Genomic DNA, 22,716 nt, shown 5'->3' on the forward strand with positions numbered 1-22,716 from the left:
TAGAAGCACTTGGCATAGTACCTGGGACTTGGGAGGTGTGTCTTTTTATTTTTGATCATTCAGTCATTTCAGCTGTGTCCTACTCTTGTAACTGCATTTGAGGTTTTCTCAGCCAAGATACTGGAGTAGTTTAGCATTCCTTCTCTAGCTTATTTTACATTAAGTGCTTAATAAATACTTCTTTCCCGTTTCTCATCTGCTAGTTCATCATGTCACTTACATCACATTTCCAGTCCCTATCTTGTATTGAATCTGACTTTTCAAATTCATTAGTATATAGATACAACCTGTAGCTATTCATTCAACCCAAATCACTAGACTATTTATTACTCAAAATCTCGTCAGTCTGTGAATGCTATTAGTTTTGGCCCTTAGCACAATAGAAAATATGAACCAGTTGTTTTCATAGAATTATAGATCTACAACTAGAAGGCACCTAGAAAGTCATCAGATCTAACTCCCCAACTTTACAGATGAGGAAGACAAAGCTTCTGTCTTCTTTGTGCTTACCCAGAGTCTCACAGAGCTGGTATTTAGTAAATAGGAGAGCTGGCATTGGGCCTCAGGTTCTATATCTCCTCATTCAGTTTTTTCCCCCTCACATTACATAGGTAGAATCAGTGACTCATTGAATTTCCTAAGAAATCTTTAAAATACTTTCACTTCATTATGGATGAACCTATTCTTTGGAGGGAAAGCCTGCTTTTTAAAATGATTATATACTACCTTGAGTCTGTTTTCCTTTTGATATGCTAAAGGAAATATATATGGACATGAATTAGAATATGAGATAAATTAAATATCTGAAATTGTAAATTGAAGACTCTTTGAATAGAACTTTCAAATACAATAAGATGAGATATCTTCATAATAAAGAAAAAGAAGCCACATCTTTTAGGAATTTAAGCTCCCTTCCCACTCACCAGATCTAAATTTGAATCCTGTCCCTATGTATAACTAGCTGTGTGACCTTAAAGTTCCTTACCCTCTTTGGTCCTCATTTGACCCTCTGAGCAATGATGGCAATGCAATTTGTCATACCTACCTCATAGGATTGTTGGACCATTCTCCAAATTTAACTAAGCATTTGCGTATGTTTGTATTAATTCAGCTATGCATTATAGATGGTAGGCCTTGAGCAGTTTTTCATATGGTCTAGAGTATGATTATAAAATTTCTGTGTGACTGCTAAGAAAAAGGCTTCAAGTAGTCTTGGGGCTAACTTTGGCTCTGCCCAGATACTAGTGGGCTGGAGTTACTTGGTCCAACAGGGCCTATTGTTCAGTTTTGAAAACTGACAAACAACAATGCCTAATTTATTTTGTTGATTGTTTAGACTTAAGAAAATGCTGGAGAAAATTGTAATAATGCAGATTAAATTGAAGTGTCATGTATATGTCTGGCATTATTAAAAAAAAATATATATATATGTGCCCATACCTGTAACACACATTATATGACTGTTTCTTGATAAAGTAATTAGTATTAAGTACATCTATCTATTTACTGAGATATTCCTCAGGACTACATCAATAGAGAAGTTTTTTGTGCCTAGGTTATACAACCCATTCTGAGTGATATCCCCATATCCTAAATCCTCAACAAACTGGGATCAAGTGAACAAAGCATTTAAGAGCCTAATATATGTCACACTCTATGGTGAGAGCTGTAATAAACACATATAATGTAATGGCTTTCATAAAATAGATAATTTTAAAGTGAATACTAATTTCCTCTGAATCTTATGATCTTTTTCTTCATGTTTCTATTTCCACATGTAAAGACCCCAGCAAAATATGTAGGCATTTGAGGCATAGACATTTGGTTATTTGAAAAGGCAATGAGCAAGGCCAAGAGTGTCAGATTTCAGTTGTCAGCATTCCATGCATTGGTAACAGTGGAATATAGGCCTGTAGATAATCCTTAATAATGATAATGATGATTAACATTTCTATAGTGCTTTATATATATTTCTCTCTTAATAAAATAGCTTAAATTTTAATGTACTTTAAGATTTACAATGTACTTTATATTATCTCTTTTGATCTTTATATCAACCCTGTTAGGTAGATGCTATTATGATCTCCATTTTATAAATGAGGAAACTGAGATTGAAGGAGATTGTAATTAAAAGACTTATTTGCCTCTTCTTTCCCTAATTATTTCATCTTGGTCTTACTACATTTCTCTAGCACTGGAATTCATTCATGATTTTTCTTTTCCAATGGATTTACTTTTCCAATTATATTTAGCTTCAGTTAATAAGAATATTAGTTTGCATTCTTCTGAAGATGCATTATTCAGAATAAGGAGGAAAGGAAGGAGAGTCCCAAAAGAAGAAATGTCTTGCAATTAAATAATTTGCTGACTATTCCACAAAGCAAATAAACAATAGAATAAAGACTATGACTAAAATTTTATATTAAAAATACTTGTAATAGTATTGGTAAGAAAGAATGAAAATTAGGTGCTGTTTTCTCACGGTATTTTTTATTTCCTTGGAAAGATTAGAAATTCAAAGTCTATGTGTAGTTGAGCTTTTAAGCACCTTTTTAAACACCTTTCTTACTCACAGTAAAGATTATTATTTATTATTTAATTATCTTTAATTTATTTGGCAAGCATTTGTCTTTCAGCTACTACAATGACAGGCAGTTACTGTGCTATTACGGGGGATGCAAATACATTGACTGGTTTTCTCCTACAGACCTCAACTGGTGGATGCTGTAACATCTGCTCAGACCTCGGATTCTTTGGACGCCATTCTGGAGTTTTTGAATTTCAAAAGTGAAAGCGATGTCATTCTCCAAGAGAGATTTCTTTATGCCTGTGGTTTTGCCTCTCATCCCAGCGAAGAACTCCTAAAAGCTTTGCTTGTAGGTACAAAAGGACAGTGTGAATCTGTGAGAGTAGGGGAAGGGGAGGGGAAGGAAAGCAGTTCTCTTAATGCAATGAACAGAATATTGAAGGGTGAAATTAGACCCTAATTATTGAAAGAATGTGATGTGATTGTTTATTTTCTATAACTTATAACTTCTCATTAAAACTTCCTGGACTATTTCATAAGTTAGGGAGTGGATCTGTGATTTTGGGATTGTGATATTTTTTTGGGTGTTGAACCTTCCTCTGTGAGTTCAGGTTGGCACCTTCTCTGCAATTTTTTTAGAGATTATATCTTAAAGATTTGCTGTAAGAGTTGAAGTGAGAAGACCTGGGTTTGGAGTCTACTTCTGGAGGTGGAGATGGAGTCAGGATGGTGGACTAATAGTTAACATTTTTTACCCAACTCATCCAACATACCTTCTGTATACCAATCTATAAAAACACAGCAGACTGAATTCTTATGAGGAAAGCCAAAGGAAAAAAATCATAGTAAGTTATTTTTTCACCTCAGGACAGTTTAGGAAGATAGACAGATCTGTGGATACAAGTTGACCAGATGCATAGAGCATGGAGGCACAAGAAGTAGTGGTAAGCAGCATTCTAATACCTAGGGACCATAAGGAGGGTAACACTGAATATTAAGGCTGAATACATCAGAACATAAAGAGATCTCTGAACCAACACTGGAAACAGAAACAGGTGGGTATCTATTGGCAGTTTTGTCACCCATTATCCAGGTCTAGATCACGTTCAGGGAAGTGATGGATCAGGAAGAAGCTCAATTTGATGGGTCATCATAGGGAGGACAATATGCATCATCTGGTATTGTTATACTTTAACCAATGTTTCTTTCTAACTTGATCTCAGTTATTTCTACCTTCTGAAGTAATTCAAGAATTATCTATCATCAGTGACTTCCAAATGGCTCTGGAAAATGTGTTGGGGTCCTAAAGCATGAAACTTGAATACTTTTGCAGGATAAAACCATTTTACTTGTACAGTAGAATATATGTTTCTCTATCTATATATTGCAGAAAAATTAAATGTATCAATAACACCTATTTCTATTTGACTAACAGAAGACATTCAAGAGCCCCATTGGAAGTAATGACATCAGAGAAACAGTCATTATTGTGACTGGTGCACTTATCAGAAAATTGTGTCAGAATGAAGCCTGCAAAGCCCCAGTAAGTGACAATCATTTTGCTGATTTCTTTTACAAACTGTCAGTCATCCAGCTATTTTTGGTTTATTTTGAGTGATTTCTTACATGCCTAGCATTATAGGGCCTTAAGTACAGTTTTGCTCTTGGATATAGACAAGATGTCATGAGAATACCTGAAAAGAGAAGTTACCCCATAATGGAAAGTTTTTATCTAGTTATTTCTAATTATTTAGGAGTTGTATACTTCTTTAATCTGTTTTTGATTTCATATGATAAAAGTCATTCCATTTGTTTAGAAAATCTGCCAGCTCCACATTTAAAAATTAAAGTTTTGCTGATTTCTCTTGTTTTTAAATCATAATCATTTCTGAATTCAGTGAATTCTACTCCTACATGCATATGTCTATTAAATGAGCCTCTCCTTTGTAATAAAAGAAAACATCTAAGCAAAACTAAATGACATTCTTGAGTATGTCTGATAGGCTTATCTCCATATCACCTCCCCACTGATTCCACAAAAGGAAAGAGGCTAATTTTCATTTCACTTTAAAAGAGTCAGGTCACTTATGAGATGTTTGAGTTTTTGTTGGCAGTACTCAGAGATTCTATGCTGTAGAGAAGACCCTTAAAGAGGCATTCTCTACTTGCACTGGAAGAGAAGTTCTGAGGACCTTATGCCAATGATATCAGAAGTCTAATTCCCATCTATCTGAAAGACGTTATTGAGTGACAGATATTTTGGCTTCCTTGTAATTTAGAGTTTAGTTCCTTTAGTTTAAACTTGTTTGCTTTCTTAGGAATGATGGCGCTAGGAAAGGCAGTATACAGAGTTCCTGGAAAAGTAGAAAGACTTCAAGAAAGAGTTCAAGTCCAGCCTCAGACATTTATTATCTGGGTGACCTTGGGAAAGTTATTTAATTCTCCCTCGTTTCCTCAACTACAAAATGGCAGTAATTATAGACTTAAAGGTTACTGTAAAGTTAATAATAATTGTAAAGCAGTTAGAACAGTGCCTGGCACATTTTATAGTAAGCAATATATATTAGCTTTTATTATTATTATGAAGCTGATAACTATACATATTTGTTTTTCTTGTTTTATCAATATGCTGGGATTGAGAGGGTGAGAGGTAAAGAATGCAAACCTGAAAATAAAATAAAATTGAATTTTTTCCTAAAAACTACATAAAACTGATATGCATGATATTTGTACTAACCACACTTGAAGCTAGGTTGAACTTCCAAAACACTAATTAGTTTTAGAGGCATTCTGTATGCACTGATTGATGATAAATTGGAAGACCTGTGAGCAGGTTTTGTTTCATTTTTTTATATTTGCATTCTCAGCACTTAACGCAATACATGGCACACAGTAGGTGCTTAATAAATGCTTGTTGATTTATTGATGATATCATTAAAATATTGTGTAATTGACCACTTAGATACTTTGACAATTTAGTTTTTCATTCAATAAAAAATTTGCTAAACATTCAACTATGTTATAAGGAAAACCAGGTACTATGTGTAAAATCATGTATTTTTTTTAATTCCCAGCCTTCAAGGAATTTACATTTTACTAACTTTTGAGACCATTGAGCATGAAAAATACAACTTTGCACATTCAGAATATGACAAAAACATTAGTAAAACTATTACCAATCATATTCCTTCCTTCTAAAAATGCCTTAAATTTTGTTTTAAGACAGTCAGCTTAACTTAAGTTTAATTTACTAGTTACTGGCATATCTGGGAGAAATATCCTGGTTCATCTATTCAAGTGAAGTGTCATAAAGAATATCATCAAAGAAGTAAGTGATTGAAAATGAAGTGGGACATAAGCTTTTTTGGGAATCTAGGCAAGGGAAAAAGAAAACTTATATAGCCCTTGTGTCTCTTACCCATTGTACACATTTCTGAAATAGTGTCCTTGTTCTCTTTAGGCTGTGGTTGAAGCCAAGAAACTGATCCTGGGAGGTCTTGAAAAAACAGACAAAAAGGAAGACATTAAGATGTATTTGTTAGCTCTGAAGAATGCTCTTCTTCCTGAAGGGATCCCATTGCTGCTGAAATATGTGGAGTCAGATGATGGTCCCATCAGTCACCTGGCTGCAACAGCTCTTCAGAGATATGATAGTTCTTTCATCACTAATGAGGTAAGAACATATACTGGATGGCTCCTCCAAATTCCAAAAGCTATAGTTAACCAATAAAATCCAATGGCTTCCCATTACTTTTAGAATCAAACACCAAATGCTCTGTCATTTAAAGCCCTTTACAACTTGGCTCTAGTTCAACTCATCAGACTTAGTTCCTATTATTTCCCTCTATACACTGTAGTCCAGCCAAATTCTCCTCTCTTCTTCACATTTCTTATCTCCAGGTCTTTGCATTGCCTTATGCCCCATTCCTGTCAGGCCCTCCCTTTTTAACCCTAACCCTTTTTTCAAAGCTGGACTCAGATGCCACCTCGTACATTGGGCCTTTCTTGATATCACCGGCTACAGTGTGCATTTATTTTATATACATTCATATCTGTACATATTGTTTCTCTGGGTAGATTGTTACCTTCTTAAGAACTAAGAACTGTTTCATTTTTGCCTTTGAATCACAAATACCTAACATATTGCCTGGTATATAGTAAGTGTTTTATAAATGCTTGTAGATTGAATTTAAGTGAATTTTGCCTCATTGTCCCACCACCAACATAGGTACCTTTGTACCACATCATACCATGCCATGTGATCTTAAGTATGGAAGTCAGAGCTTTAAAGGAATATGCTTTCCAGTGATTCACAGCTTCCAGTGTCCCGGACCTACTTCACACACAGCCAGTAGCATAAAGTATAGCCTGGACATTTGAAAAAAAAATTAAATGTACTTTTTTTTTTAAAAGGGATGATTAATTTGAATCAATTTAACAAGCATTTGATTAGTGCCTCATTATGTGCTTGGCACTGCACTAAGCACTGGAAATATAAAGACAAAAACAAAATAGTCCCTGTTCTTAGGGAATTTTCATTCTACTTGGAATACAAAATGTACACACATAAATAACCAAATATATGAAAAATAAATACAAAATCATGGAGTGGGGAGGAGTACTAACTACCCTCTCTTGTAGAATGTGGTAGTTGAGCTGAGTCTTGAAGAAAGCAAAGATTGACTCTCTTCCTCCATACCCTCTCATTCTCCAAGTATTCTTGGTTTTTGTATCCATTTTTATCCATTTCTCTACTCATGGAGCTGCATTCTCATCACCTTTTCCCTGGGTTTTTGTAACAGCATCCTGATTGGTCTTCTTGTATTCAACTTCTCCCCTCTCCCGTCCATATAACACATAGGTCCTTGAGTCTTGAAGTATCACTCTCCTCCTCAGGGAACTTTAGGGTTTCTAAGATAAAATGCAAATAACTTTATTATTTGAAGCCCATCAAAATCTGGACCACACAATTTCTGTATTCTTGGCAAATTGACCTTTTTCTTCATGAATCCCCCAAGTGTAGAATTTATCTCTGCACATTTCTTAGAATCCCATAGAGACAGCAATAACTGGGATCATGGAAAGTCTAGGTCTAGGAGTTGATCTTAACAAAGAGAAGGGCCACTTCATTCTCTGAGATAATGGAGAATAATATTGAAATGATTTGAAGTGTAAGTGGGGAGGTTGAGGGATTGTGAGATGGATGGTGTCTATGTTTTCAGTAATTAATATGCTGAGGTTATCTGTTAGAGTAGAGAAAAAAGGGAGATGGTGAAGATAATGAGGAGAGTAAGAGAAGATTTGTCAGTGCTGTGGTGAATGTGATAGTCAATCAAGGAAGAGTAAAAAAATTGATTTGTAGCAGTGAGGGCCCAACTAAAATTAAAGAACAGAACCTTTTGGTGATCTCAATCCAGAAAGTAGTATGTCTTTCTCTCCTGGTAGTGGTGGAAAAATCTAGGATTGGCTTTTTGACAGGAATGAACTTGATAGAATAAGAGGACAAGTGATTAAGAATAGAAGATGGGTTTGGACTATTTAATTAAAGAGTCATGATTTTGAAGGAAACTAAGGCCAGAGTAGGGAAAGTAACAAAATAGGCCTCAGGAAAGAAGTGAAGAGTAGAGAACTGCTGGAGTCAACTAGTATTTATTAAGCATTTATTATATGCCAGATGAAGAGGGATAGGGAGAGATGAAAAGATAGAAAGTTAAATTGGATAAATTTTCAGGAACTGTGCATTATGGATCCTTGTGTTTGACTGGCATAAAGTGGCATAAAGATGCAAACTGTAGAAGTAATTCAAATTGAGAAACTGGGAAAAAAGGTCTTTGGAGGGTATATCAAAGTGGGCAGGGATTGAAAAGAGGAATATTGATGTGGGATCAGTGTATAATTCCTCATAGGATCTGGATAAGATGATCTATCTCACTGGAGTGAAAAGAGTATGGGAGAGGATGGAAAAGAGAATGGGAGAAGTTGCCATGAGGATCAAGAAATATATCCATTCCTGCTCCTGGCCTGGTAGGGAGGGGGATGAGAAAAAGTACATTAGGTAGTGAAGAAGGTGGACAGCAGTTCATCTCTGCAAGGGAGGACCAAGCTTTTGAGGTTTCAAGACTATAGATGGAGCATGAGAAGAAGAGGTTTCATCAAGAGTATGTTTGAAGAGTATATGAAGAGTAGTTTGTTAACAGAAAAGATTCCAAAAGGCACCTATTACATTTGGAGAGGAAGGATAATGATATAGAAGAAGTGAGACTGACATGGATGGTTATATGGGAACTAAGAATAGTAGCAGAGGAAGACCTAAATAGCTTCCTGAATCCTAGGAGTTTTGAGTGAATGATAGAATTTACCCTTCAAAGGACCAGGCGTGTACTGGAGCCAGCTCAAACCATTACTGATTGTGAAATTTTCAGTGTGAATCATTACACTTCTAAAACTATCAAGCACTGTAAGTCAGGGCTTTATTTATTTGTTTGTTTGTTTTTAGTTGATTATCTAAATTTAAGAAAATGATGAAGAGCCAGTTGTCAAACAATTTAACAATTCACCACTTTGATCACACCATTAGCATCAGTGGCTATGTCCTGGACCTCAAATCAGATGTGATTTAATTATTTCCTGAGCAAAAGGTGAAAGAAAGTAGGCTTAGCAAGAATAAGAATCCTGATCCTGGGCAGAAGGCCAGCTTCTCTGGGGGTAGATGGCCTAGTAATAAGTGTCAGAAAAGAGAAAAGCTTGTGTCTATGACCCCATTAATTATAGAGAATTAAGTTGTGGCTGGTTTATTCTTTAGTCATTTGACTGGGGCCCGAGTCCAATATTGGTTTGTTTTTTCTTCCCCTATAATGTTGGGGGGAGGGAGGCAGAGGTAGGTCCCTGGTTCTTGTACAAAAGCCTAGAGGCTGTAAGTAAGAGGCCTATAAGTAGGCTCTCTTTTATGGGAGAGGCCTGGAGCCTGCTTTTATTCTGCAGTTATCAATGTTGTAGGAACAGATTAAAAGGATACTTGAAATGCAGAGCAAGGTGAGTTAACAGGTACATTTTGGCCTTATAGTAATTTATATAAAATGACAATACTTGCTGCAAAAGACCTCTTTTTCCTTTCCATCAAGGCAAATAATTTTTGCTAAGTATTTTTGTCATTTACTTTTTCTCTTATTTGTATCACTTATTAGCTACTTTTATAAAGTTATATAAAGGACAGACTTTGAGATATCCCTTGTGCTTTCTAAGAAGCCCTTCTCACTTCTTTTTGGGCTTTCAGTTATTGTTTAATCAAATAGTGGAGGTTACAAAATGTGATAAGTGTGATGCTACTGTTTTATCATGTACCTTGAGCCCCAGATTTTGCCCTGCTCCCCTACCAACCTCAGTGATTTTGATGTCTAAAGCAGATTCCAGGAGCAGCAAAGTCTCTGACAATTCAATCTAAGGAATGAGGGAGCCAGGCACAGAAAAAGAAAAAAAAAATATTTCAAATGCCTTGCACAGTGTTAAGACAAAGCAAGTTATGAAGTACTTTATAGATATTTTCTCATTTAATGTAGGTGCCATTAACAGCCCCATTTTACACACGAAGATCGTCAGTTTACCATATCTTTTCAAAGTTAAGTGATTTCTAGGTCACCCAAAATGGCACCTAGACATCTCAAATGCTTGTTGACTAATAATAATAGTTGGCATTTATATAGTCCTTAAGGTTTATAAAACAGTCCTATCTCATTTAATCCTCACATTAACCCTATTATTATCCCCATTTTACAAGTAAGAAAATTGAAACTTAGAAGTAATTTGTCCAGAGCAAACATAGCTAGTAAATATCTGAGGCAGATTTTATCCATTACCCCACTTAGTTGCCTTTCTGAAAAAAGGAAAAAAAACAAACTACCATATGTGACCAGCGAATGCTGCATTCATTCACAATGGATTTTCTATGCTGACTTAAGGTGAGAAGGATAAAAGGTAAGGAAGGAAGGCAGAAAAGCATCACTGAGAATTATGCTAGGTAAACAGTGCTGCCCTCTACCCTTGCATGGAAGCTGAATGCCAAAGAGCCAGATCTGCCCTGACTAAAATGAAACTTCCTATGCCCAGGTGAAGATCGTCATGAATAGGATTTACCACCAGAATCGGAAGGTCCATGAAAAGACAGTGCGCACCACTGCAGCCGCCATTATCCTGAAGAATAACCCATCTTACATAGAAGTCAAAAACCTTCTGCTTTCTATTGGAGAGCTTCCAAAAGAAATGAACAAATATATGCTCTCTATGTTCCAGGACATTCTCCGCTTTCAGTTGCCTGCAAGGTAAGAGTATCCCTTTAGCCTGTCCGATGTTAGCAGTGTCCTATTGCCCAGAAATAAAGACGAGGTTGAGGTTCTGCTGAAGATGGTCTATAGCTGGCTGGAGCAGAAGCAGCTCCTCAAACACACACACACACACACACACACACACACACACACACACACACACACACACAAACAGGCTCCAAGGTCAGCAGCTTCACACACACAAACACACACACTGGCTCCAAGGTCAGTTCTCTATCCACTATAACACACTTCCTATCTTTATAGCTTGTATAAAATTTTTAAAAATACAAAGTAAGGCTATGTCACAAGGATCTTGGCTCTGTCCCTAACTTACAGAGGAACCTCTCTGAGCTTCAATTTCTTCTTCTAGAGAAAAAGATTATGCATAAATTAACAAGAATTGGGTAGGATTGGTTAAATAGTCATTAAACTATGCCCAATGTCAAACGACATAGTCTATGCATAGTAGGCACTTAAAGATTTCATGAGAAGCAGTGGGTAAAAATGACAAGAGAAGTAGAGTTTAATTTAATATAAAGAAAAATTTTCTCAGAATTCAGAACTGTGGGTTTTCCCATACTGAATCTCTTCAAACAGAGATAGTTCAACCAATTAATGAGAAGTTAATGGAAAGGACTAGTTTGGACTAGATGGTTTCTGTCTCCTCACCTTTCCCCTCCCCCCCAACCCTGCTCTTTCAACTCTTGGATTCCTAGGAAGCTGGATGGTGTAAAACTTGATCTGGAGATAGGAAGATCTTAGAAGATAACATATATAAAGTACTTTGTCAACCTCAAAAGAAAGAATGTCTTCAGAACATATCCCTTGGGACATCTCTAGCCTGGGATGCAAGCTAAACATAAGGCTTGAAAAAAAAATCTATACTTCTATTTCACAATTCCATTTACTAGTGATCTCCTAAAAGAAGTTAAAAAAAAAACTGTAGAGGTCTATGGGTCATAGATTTAGTCTTGGCCAGAACCTACTACCAACACTGTCATTTTGTAGATGAGAAAATATGAGGTCAATGGTTGTTGAATAACGCCCACGATCACACCAATAGCAATGTACTAAATTCTCAAATGAGGATTTGAACTCATCTCCTCCAGACTTCAAAGGTTACTCAGTTTTCCCCTCCAATATCCAAAACCATGTCTGCTTTGGCATATCTTCCATACAAAGGAATCAATAATCCTATACTCATTTTCCTCATACAAGCTTATCCTATTAAGGGGATGTACCCACCAAATGGACTTCAAGCAGGCTCCATTTCTATTGAATACACTCTCACAATTCTCACTTTTGCATTGTTAATTTCCAAATGTCAAAGGAATAGAAAAGATGAGCTCTAATATATCCTTCTCTCCAGGCTCTTCTTTAAATTTAGAATAATATTAGGAAAATTTAATCTTTCTTTTCCTCTCACCACTATATGTACTCTAATCGCAGACAAATTTAACTTGGAAAAAAGTCGTTTTGTTACCATTAAAATGCAAATGTTCTCTTTTTGTCTATTGCAGCAAAATGGTTCGTCGAGTCCTAAAGGAAATGATTACACACAATTATGATCGTTTCTCCAAGAGTGGTTCCTCTTCTGCCTACACTGGCTATGTGGACCGTATGTAACTGCACAAATAGCTTTTGTTCTTTTCTCACATATCTCCTTCCCTCTTCTCTCTCATTCCCCCCCCCCACCAGCTTATATATTTGCTTTGGTATATTTGTGAGGCATTATTACTAATTTAATCTAGATTTTTGTTGCCATTAGGTTCTTCTCATTCAGCATCCACTTACAGCCTTGATATTCTCTACTCTGGCTCTGGTATTTTAAGGAGAAGTAACCTGAACATCTTTCAGTACTTGGAGGATACTCATCTTCATGCTAGTCAGGTAAGTATTATTCCATGTGAAGAATAAACAAAAAAAAAGTTGGACTGAGGTCAAAATTTACTGAAGGTAGGCTTTATAAAGGCTAAAGATAGTAATAATTTAAGCAGTGGTAAAACTTTCTGCAAGAGACTTTTGACAATATCAGAAAATGTACTAGATATGTGTTTGACTTTTTTAAAAAAATGAACCTATGAATCAGTTCATGATCAGACTCTCATTGTCACAAAATACAATTTATACCCTTTGTCACTTATCTTTCTTATAAAAGTTTGACTTGATCTACTAATATAATTCCCCAGCAATAATTATTTGGATGTTTCTCTACCAATGTTATATTACTAAGAACTGCTAGACTATCCTAGACTGACTAATTTAATATTACAAGTCTAAAAAGTTAGCTGTATTCTTTATATATACACACACAGAGATATATATACATACATACATATATATATATATACATGCATGGTTTATTGGTCTCTGTAAATCAGAATGATTTTCACAGAGTCCATGTGGGATCATTCACAAAGAAGCCTGAAATTAGAATTTTTCCACAAGGATGCAGGTCTATTATAGCTGCTGGACTGAGAAAGTACACTTATTCCCAAATACAAAGTGATAGTTTTATCAAGTTGATGGCATTTTACAAAATGCTTTCCATGTCTCAGGACTTGCAAAGGCCTTCTATAAGGCAATAAAAAGAAAAGAGAAAAGGCAATGAGGTTTCTTCACTCAGAGGAAAAATCCAGAGAGAGCTTCCAGGATATGTGAAACACTTCTCACAGGGTGTAGATCAACTGAGTATCCTATTCCTCACCCCCCTCCCTCACTGGGTCTCCCTCTCCCACTATGGGACCTTCTGTTCTGGACACACAAGTTAGGTTTAAGGCTTCCAGGCGAATTTTCTTCAGGATCCTTGCAACACTTAAGGGACCCAACTGGAGTCCCCTCACAACTCAAGCAAGCTAACTCATAAAACTGAGCACTGCTTTCTAGATTTAATGCATTTTAATTAGATGCTCATCTTCTAAGGGAAAATATTACCATGTAAGCATCATAGCTATGAATTCAGCATATTCACTGTGACTTTAAGTGCAAGGCAGGTGAACCTTGCCAAATTCCTTTACCTTTCTGAGCTTCAGTTTCTTCACCTGCAAACTGAGCATTGTACTGAAGTCTCTAAAATCCCTGCCAGATCTAGATCTATGATCCTATGTTAGTTATACTTCAAAACTCCATTGATTCTGTGGTCTCAGTAAAGGAAATATTATCCCCTACAATGTAAATTAAAGCACTTTCTCATCCTGCCCAGTACTTTTATTTGTCCTTCCCTAAAGTTCTTTGTGGAGAAAAGGGAATCTATCTTATATACCAAATTCCTTTAAATTAGGTGTTCTTAACCTATAGTCTACAGATCCCAGAATAGATTTCAAGGGGTCTATGAAACTAAATAACAAAAAAAAAGTATTTATTTTTACTAATCTCTAATTGAAATTTAATATTTCCTTCAATTATTTAAGCAGATTGTGCAAAAATTTCCAGGATGACAAAGAAGTCCTAAACAAAGCTAAGATCCTCTGTTCTAGAAACTTGCCTTTCATGTGGCCACTTAAGCTATCCAGCTGCTAAGTGCCATGGCCCATGTCACTTATTCATGAAGCTGTGTCCTTCCTGGACTACCTGGCCATGGATTTAATGTCAATTTTTCTCTTTCTAGGTGGTTATTGAAGCTCAAGGATTAGAAGCTTTAATTGCAGCCACCCCTGATGAGGGTGAGGAAAACCTTGATTCCTTTGCCGGCATGTCTGCCATCCTGTTTGATGTTCAGCTCAGACCTGTTACTTTTTTCAATGGATATAGTGACTTAATGGCCAAAGTGCTGTCAGCATCCGGTGATCCTGTTAGTGTGGTGAAAGGACTTATCCTTCTGACAGATTATTCGCAGGTAATGGATGAGATCTTCATTGAGCATTGCTACTGATGGGACAATGGAAATATGGAGGAAATCAGTTTTGATGTCTTGAAGCAGACATGGTACTGCCCAGTCCCCTGAGCTTTGCTAGGCAGGATTGTTTAGAGCAAAGTCTGGCCTAAAGACAGATATCTGGTTGAGGTGACATCAAAATTCATGCCTATTTCTACTGCTGCTGCTAATCTTTATTTTTGTTAGGCTAGTAGCTTTGCTGATATAGCGGAATAATCACTAACTATAACATCAGAACCTGGATTCAAATCTTGCCACTTAACCTCTATGGGCATCAGATTCCTCATGTGTATATTTGGGATTAGACTAGATAATCTCAATGATTTAGTCTAGCTCTAGATCAGTGGTCCTAAAATTAACTCTAAGATCACATTTCATGAAGAATTTAAATTAAACTTACTCTCATTAGTAAAATTTCAAATGGCTCCCTATTCTAACACTTGTGAAGAATGGTCTTCCTTTTATTATTCACTTGATCTTTATCTTCCGCATAAAGCACTTATAAACATCCCTACTTAGCTCACAGTTTGATAGCAGTATTTTATCCATAAGCCAAATAAACTATTCTCATAGTCAAGCCCAAAATGATTGGAGAATGAATATTCAAATGATTAAGAAAGGTTAAAGAAGGGTTTCAGAAAATCTTTTTTGTTTAAACCTTTTGCCAAAAGCTTTTTTGAAGTGTATCAGTCCAGTTTTATGACTCTCTTAGTAAGACAATTCCAAGAACCACCCTCATGATAATATATCATAAATATGGAGAGGAAAGTGCTGGTAAATGCTTAACAACTGACTTGGACTGGGGAGGCGGGGTAGGGGAGAAGTACATAATTTACTCTTTAACATTACCAACAATTTTTTTCTATCACTTTAGTAAGTCTAGACAATCAACAAAAAAGTCCTGATTTGTAAGGTTGACAATTTCCGAGGTATAAGTACTTACACTGAAAATTTAACAACTGGCTTTTATGATTTAGCAAGAGTTGGCTCTCATACACACCAGGATGCATTTATAGAAAGTTATTGAATTGCATATTTAAGAATTCTAAGCTTTATTCTTTTTGTTGGTTGGACCTTTTTGTTTGTTTGTGTTGATAACTTAAAAAAATAAATTCAAAGTTCTGTTCTCAGATAGTAATAGTGCCTGGAATTGTGATGAGGCTCAATGTGATAATATTTGTAAAGCATTTAGCATAATGCCTGGCACATAATAGGAGCTTACTTAATAAGTGTTTGTTCCTTTCCCCCCATTCCTCTGTCTCTCTTTATGATCTTGGTTCAGTCCAGTCTCTGAATTTTCCTTTCCTCAACTGTTAAGTGCAAGGTATAGAGCTAATTTTAGCAACATGAGTCTTTCATCTTCCTTTGTTTTGTTATCATTTAGTTTTTTAGATAAAAGCTATAAGTCATATAGAATCATAGTATTTGGAAGCTAGAAAAGCTGAAGAGATTGTTTTTCTATAGCTCCTCCAGGATTAAGTCTTTCATTTTATCAGAATTTCACACTGCAATCCAGTCTGTGAGAATGTTGTATTGATGACAGAAGTCTCTTTAAAAAAACAATCTAAAATGTATTGAGGCATTTCTCATGTTGTAATTCAATCAACAAACATTTATTAAGCACATACTATGCACTAGGCACTCTACTAAATGCTGAGCACACAAAGAGAGACAAAAAAACATGCCCTCTCTCCAGGACATCACATACTAATGGAGGAGAACACTTGAAGACAACTATGAACAAGCAAGATATATGCAGGATAAATCAGAGAGAAAAACAGAAGAAAGGCACTAGCATGAATAGAGTTAGAGGAAAAGGAGAAAATGAACCTCAAACCAATCCATCCTACCTAGTACATTTTCTGTCCATGGAGGTCAATCAGCGGGGACAGATAAGCTGAATCCAAATAAAAACCAGGCACATCCTGGCCATAATCCAGTGTGTAAATCAGGCAGGAGGAAGAATGGGCATACTGCCCTTTCGTTAAACCCAGAGCATGGTAAGCAGACTCTCCCCAAGGCAAACTGACTCCTTTGGCAGGACTCCAGTGACTGTCAGGCAAGCAGGTCGATTGAGGGCCCGTTGACTTTGAAGAACACACTAGCAATGGTTCAACTTGTGGCTCCCAGGAGCAGGGGTACATATCACTTTAGGTTAAGTGCTGACATTGAAGGAAAGTTTGGCAGCAAATGCCCTGCTGTACCAAGCAAGGTAGATGGGATTACTCTGTGCTTGCCCTCCTGTGCTAGTATTGCTACTCAGACAAGTAAGCCATCTGCCTAGGAAAATTAGCTTAGTGGGTAGCTTTTCCTTAGCCAGGAAAGAGCCCAAATGTCAGCAGGGCAGTGAGCTGCCCAAAGTGCAGTAGTGAAGTGTGCCCAAGAGAAGTTTGTTTCTGTGGCAAAATTGCTGACATTTGTGATATATATCATGGGCCCATATACATGTTCCTTTACTGGCTCCTCAAAATAACCACATGAAATTGATAAATGGGACCCTTATTATCCCCCTTTTAGATTTGAGGAAACCAATGCTCAGGCAGGCTAGGAGACTTATTCAAGATCATCCAAGATCACATGCAGTTAAGTGAGCTGAGTCAAAAAGTGAACAAAGTCTTCTGGTACTAAATCTAACAAAGGGAAATTTGTGAAACAAAAATATTCTCTAGTCCTCTGTATCACATATAGTTTCACAAAAAGGTTTGGGGCATCCAATAAGTTTGAGGCATTGCCTCAAATACAATAATATTTTGATGTTTCCTTCACAGCACCTTATAAAACCCAAATCCCAGGCACTTCTATATGTTAGGTGGCACAGTGGATAAAATGTTGGCTTTAGAGTTGGGAAGATCCAACTTTGAATTTGAGTTCAAATCCAGCCTCAGATACTTACTAGCTAGCTATGTGAACAAGTCATTTCACCTCTGCCTGCCCCCATTTCCTCATCTGTAAAATGGGAAGGATAACTGTAGCTACCTCTCAGGATTTAAGGTTCAGATGAAATACTATAAAATGCTTTGCAAATCTTAAAGCACTATATAAATGCTGCTGCTGTGTATATGAAAGAACTTTCTTGCAATTCAGAAAATAAAGGGAAATTACTCTGTACTATAATACAATACATCTTAGTCTCTTTCATCAAGAAAATAGTCTTCTGCAGCCCTCCTACAGAGATCCAAGTCAGTATTTAGATCTAGAAGAGCAGTTTTTCCAGCAGTTAGCACAATGCCTGGTACATAGGAGGCTTTTTCTTCAAGGATCCATTATATTTCATACAAACGTAAAATATTCATCAAAAGCCACAATTAAACAAGACTTTTTTTTTTCCTGGAAATTATACAGGAGCTTATAGAGAGAGTACAGCTATAGTCAATAGAGTGCTAGTCATGAAGTCATAAAGATCTGGCATCAAATCTCATCTCTGACACTGTTCGACCATAGGAAAGATACTAAACTCTCTCATTCTTAATTTCCTCCTTTGTAAAATGAGAATATCAATACCTACTAGTACCTTCCTCACAGGGTTGTTATGTGGCTTAAATGACATAAGTGATATAAAAAAGCTCTGTAAAATTTAAAACACTATGTCTATGCCAGGTATGTCAGAGGAAGAGCTTTCTTCAGTCTTGGAGACTCTTCCAAAATCTAGTATTTACCCAATGTGAGCACCATGATACATGCATTTATTACTTACTATTCTTCAAATACTATTTTAGGATTATAGATGTATGTGTGTGTATCTCCATGCTTTATTGTATCTTTCTTGGAGTAGAAAGGGGAAGAAGAGGGAAAAAGAATAAAGTAAAACATGCACCTCAAGGAACAAAAGAAAACCTATAAAGAAGCAAAAAAAAAAAAAAAAAAAAAAAAAAAAAAAGACAGCTCTGAACACAATGAATCTTCTCTTTTGTCCTCCTGTGTACATAGCAATGTTTTATTTCTTTTTCTATTTTTGTTTTTAAGTTTAAAATTAATTAATTTTAAAATAAGTATCTTTGTTATACCCAAGATGATGAATTTTAAATTTGGTAAGTCAATAAGCTTTTAGGCTCCTATTATGTGTCAGATACTTTGCCAAAAAAAAAAGATTACAAATAGAATAAAGATATAGAATTTGTTCTAAAAAATCTTAATAGTGAGATAAAATGTATATTAGGGAGGAGAAGCCAAGGACAGATGCTTTGGTCCAGGGCAGTTAGAAGATTATAAATGGGCTTACAGGGTAGTAGATGATTGTGCCCTGTCATTAGCAATGTTATTGCCAAATTAAATATTATTCCCTAAGCAAGAACTAGGAGAGGAGAGAGTTCACGTTAGGGCAAATGGCTAAATGCCCACAGCTGTCTAGGCTTGGTGTCCTGGTAAATGGCTAGATGGGTAACATGGAGGAAAGAGAAAGTGTGTTCCCTCAGGAAAATCATTTAATCTGCCAAAGATTTAGTTTCCTCCTTTATAAAATAAAGGGATTGATCTAGATGGCTTCCAAGGTCTCTTCTAGCTCTAGATCTTTGATCCTATAAATATAGTCTGGGGTGTTAGACCCCTGGCAGTAAAGTAAAAATCAACTTATTCTCCAATCCAGGCAGCTTGACCTTGAGAAATGAAGGGAAAAAAAATGAATGCTATTGAGCTATGGACAATCTCTAATTAGAAAGAGTTACTGAGAGAATATATTATTTGCAATTTTCTCTGGCTAATCTCATTCGTTTTTCTTTATATTAATTATAATTCTGTAGGCTTCAACCATCATAATAGTGTAAACTACACATAGATAGAGGGATTTTCACTTCTGCTTTCAAATGCTTAATGAGGTACAGGTGAATGAGTGCCCTGAGAAGCTGGGACTTTAATCTGAGGTTATCTTTGAAACTAAAATTAGGTACAAGCTTCAGTTATACTTTTTGAGTTTCTTGGTGATTAGTTTTCTATCTCCTTTGTTTAAGATTTCCTGCCTCAAATGTTGGGAGTTCTTTTAGATTGGTATCTATCTTTTCCTTAGTTAGAGAATAAAATATATGGGGTTTTCAGGGGGAGGGAGGTGATTTTAGTTTGAAATGGATGAAAAAATAATTGATTTTGGCTGAGTAGGTCAGTTATATAAAGAAGATGTTTATCTTGTTAGTAGCAGTGATGATGACTATCTTTATTCAGAGGGTGGTCTTGCTCAGTTCCAGGGCTATTGTCCTTTCTAAAACTGACCTCACATCACATGGGTCCAGCCACCCCCTGACCTGCACTTGCCGAAGATGTCAAGAATCAGAGACAAATACCATCACCACTTTGGCTAAAGGGTTGAGCATCTCACTGTGCTGCCCAGCTCAGACAAGGCCAACATTGATCTGGAAAATACTTGTGAGGCCAGTTACAGTTACTCTTTGCTGCTGCCTTGCTGCCATGCCAAATATCAAACAGCAAACTATTGTGGCTTTATTTTAAAACATCCTGCTGGTCCTTTCCTAATTTGATCATAAGTTATGGGAACTTGAATGCCACCTTGACAACACTAGGACAAAGGTGTTCACAGCTTACATAGTACATGAATGAGGATGAAGTCCTTAAGAGGCCAGCTGAATCATCTGTTTGCTCCCAGGCTACCCAATACATCTTGTATCAAGGAGAGATAGGCTCTTCTTGACTTTTGTACATTTTCTCCTTCTAAGAATTGACGATTTTAATACAGTGCATTTAATTGCATTAAATACATGCAATGAGTCAGCTAATGAGAAGTCCAAGAAGAGGTGTTGGATATTATATTAAAAAAACCATTATTTAGATCATTCAAATTAAAAGTGATCCATTCCTTAAGAAAGTATGTACTTTAACATGGCCAAAGTTACCCCTTAGGGAAAAGTATGACCTTTTTCTATGCACTAGAAAATCCAACTGCAATTTTCCATTCTGAACCAGATCATTAGAGTTGGGGAAGGGAGAAGAGAGAGGGTAATAGGAATATGCCTTTGGAAGGAACCTATGTTATTTAACATGTGGCTTCTTCTCTGCTTGTAGGTAATTCAATTGCAATCTGGGCTGGAAGCCAATGTGGAGTTCCAGGGAGGTCTGGCTATTGATATTTCAGGTGCAATGGAGTTCAGCTTGTGGTACCGTGAGTCTAAAACTAGAGTGAAAAATCGGTAAGTGTGCTAACATATACTGTGATCAGAAAACCATAGAAAGTAAATATTAACTTCTCAGGATTTTAAGTACACATAGATATGCTTTTTAAAAAATGTAATTGATCAATACTTTTATCACTTTTCCCAGCTTAAGAAAGTCAACATTTAAACTCAAAAGATTAAATAAACTTTTAACAAATAAGAACTACTACTTCCTATTTGTCCCTTCAAAGTCTCCTCTGCTGAATCTTCATCAGGCACACCCAGTAAGTGTGGGTGTTCCTTAAAACTCTGACCTATATTTTCTTTTTTCTCCCACTTTTCCCCTTATTTTACTTGGTGATCTTATCGACTCCCATGAATTCAGTTATCATCTCTGTGCTGATTATATTCAATTTGCTTCTTACTCTTACACCCCTCTTAATCTCTAAACTCTTTTTTCCAATTGATGTTGAACTCGTTTAAATCTAAATTTATCTTCCTCTTTAATCCTTTCCCTGTTATTGTGGAGGGCATTATCTTAATTACCAAGGTTTAAAACCTAAGTGTTTATCTTTCAGAATATCTTCCATGGGCACTTTCTTCTTCTCCTCTGCTACTGCCTTCACACTAGTGAAGGCCTTTCTTATCTTGTACCTGATCTATTGTAATAGTCTTTTAATTGGTTTTCCTGCTATAAATTTCTTCTTTTTACAATCCATTCTCCACTCAGCTATCATATTGATCTTCAATATGTTCAGTAAAGATGTTCAATAAACAGACTTAGCCATGTCAATGCCACCTCTCCTTTCAATAAATTCAATGATTTATTATCATTTCTAGGATTAAATGTAAAATTTCCTTTCTTTTTTTAATTTAAAATCCTTCATAATCTAGCACTTTTCTGCCTTTTCAGTCCTTACAACTTTTCCCACATACTTTGTAATTCAATAACACTGGCATCTTTGCAATTTCTTGCACTAAACAGTCTAACTCTTGCCTCCCTACATTTTCTTTTTTAAAATAAATTTATCATTTATTTATTTTTTAACATTTTTTCTTTTTAAATATTGAGCTACAAATTTTCTGACTTTTTCCAAACCCTCCCCAACCCACTAAAAGGCAAGCCAATTATATCAATAATACATGTGAAATAACATAAAACCTATTTCATATTGCCAAAAAAATAAGAAAGCGAGAAAATTATACTTCAGTCTGCACTCAGCTTATCAGTCTTCTCTCTGGAGATAGACAGCAATTTTTTTTTTTTTTTAATCATGAGTCCTTTGGAATTTCCTTGGATCAGAATAACTCAATCTTTTATATTTAATCATCCTTAAAACATTGCTGTTACTGTGCTCAATGTTTTCTCAATCTTTCTCACTTCATTTTGCATCAGGTCATTTAGATCTTGCCATAGTTTTGTTTTGTTTTTTCTTTCTGAAACCATACCCCTCACCATTTCTTATAGCACAGTAGTACTTCCTCACAGTCATATGCCACAACATGCTTAGCCATTCCCCAATTGATGGGCATCCTCTCAATTTTTCATTCTTTGTGACTACAAAAAGAGCTGCTATCCACATTGTTGTACATAGAGGTATTTTTCCTTTTCTTATCTTTTGAGTTACAGACTTAGTAGTAGTATTGCTAAGTCAAAGGGTATGAGCAGTCTTTTATGCTTCTTGGACATAATTCCAAATTGTTCTCCAGAATGTTTGGATCAGTTCAGAACTCCATTGGTAATTTACTATATATCTACTTTTTTTCTTACTCTTCAACTTTTGTCATTTCTGATAGATGTGAGGTGGTACCTTAGAGTTATTTTAATTTGCATTTTTCTAATCAGTAATTTAGAGCATTTTTTCTTGTGATTTTTGGTAGCTTTGATTTCTTCTTCCA

General features: G+C 36.0%; 1 protein-coding gene across 1 annotated transcript in view; it reads left to right on the top strand.

Annotated features, from left to right (window-relative positions):
- The window catches only part of MTTP (microsomal triglyceride transfer protein), a 78,867-nt gene that overhangs the window by 47,898 nt on the left and 8,253 nt on the right, over positions 1 to 22,716 (top strand). The window contains exons 11-18 of the mRNA XM_074275084.1: positions 2,708 to 2,876; positions 3,963 to 4,070; positions 5,988 to 6,200; positions 10,631 to 10,842; positions 12,369 to 12,466; positions 12,617 to 12,738; positions 14,456 to 14,683; positions 20,729 to 20,853. Coding sequence (XP_074131185.1) covers positions 2,708 to 2,876; positions 3,963 to 4,070; positions 5,988 to 6,200; positions 10,631 to 10,842; positions 12,369 to 12,466; positions 12,617 to 12,738; positions 14,456 to 14,683; positions 20,729 to 20,853 — 1,275 coding nt within the window. The remainder of the gene's footprint in view (positions 1 to 2,707; positions 2,877 to 3,962; positions 4,071 to 5,987; positions 6,201 to 10,630; positions 10,843 to 12,368; positions 12,467 to 12,616; positions 12,739 to 14,455; positions 14,684 to 20,728; positions 20,854 to 22,716) is intronic.

This window comes from Sminthopsis crassicaudata, chromosome 6 (assembly GCF_048593235.1).
Source record: "Sminthopsis crassicaudata isolate SCR6 chromosome 6, ASM4859323v1, whole genome shotgun sequence".
NCBI lineage: Eukaryota > Metazoa > Chordata > Mammalia > Dasyuromorphia > Dasyuridae > Sminthopsis > Sminthopsis crassicaudata.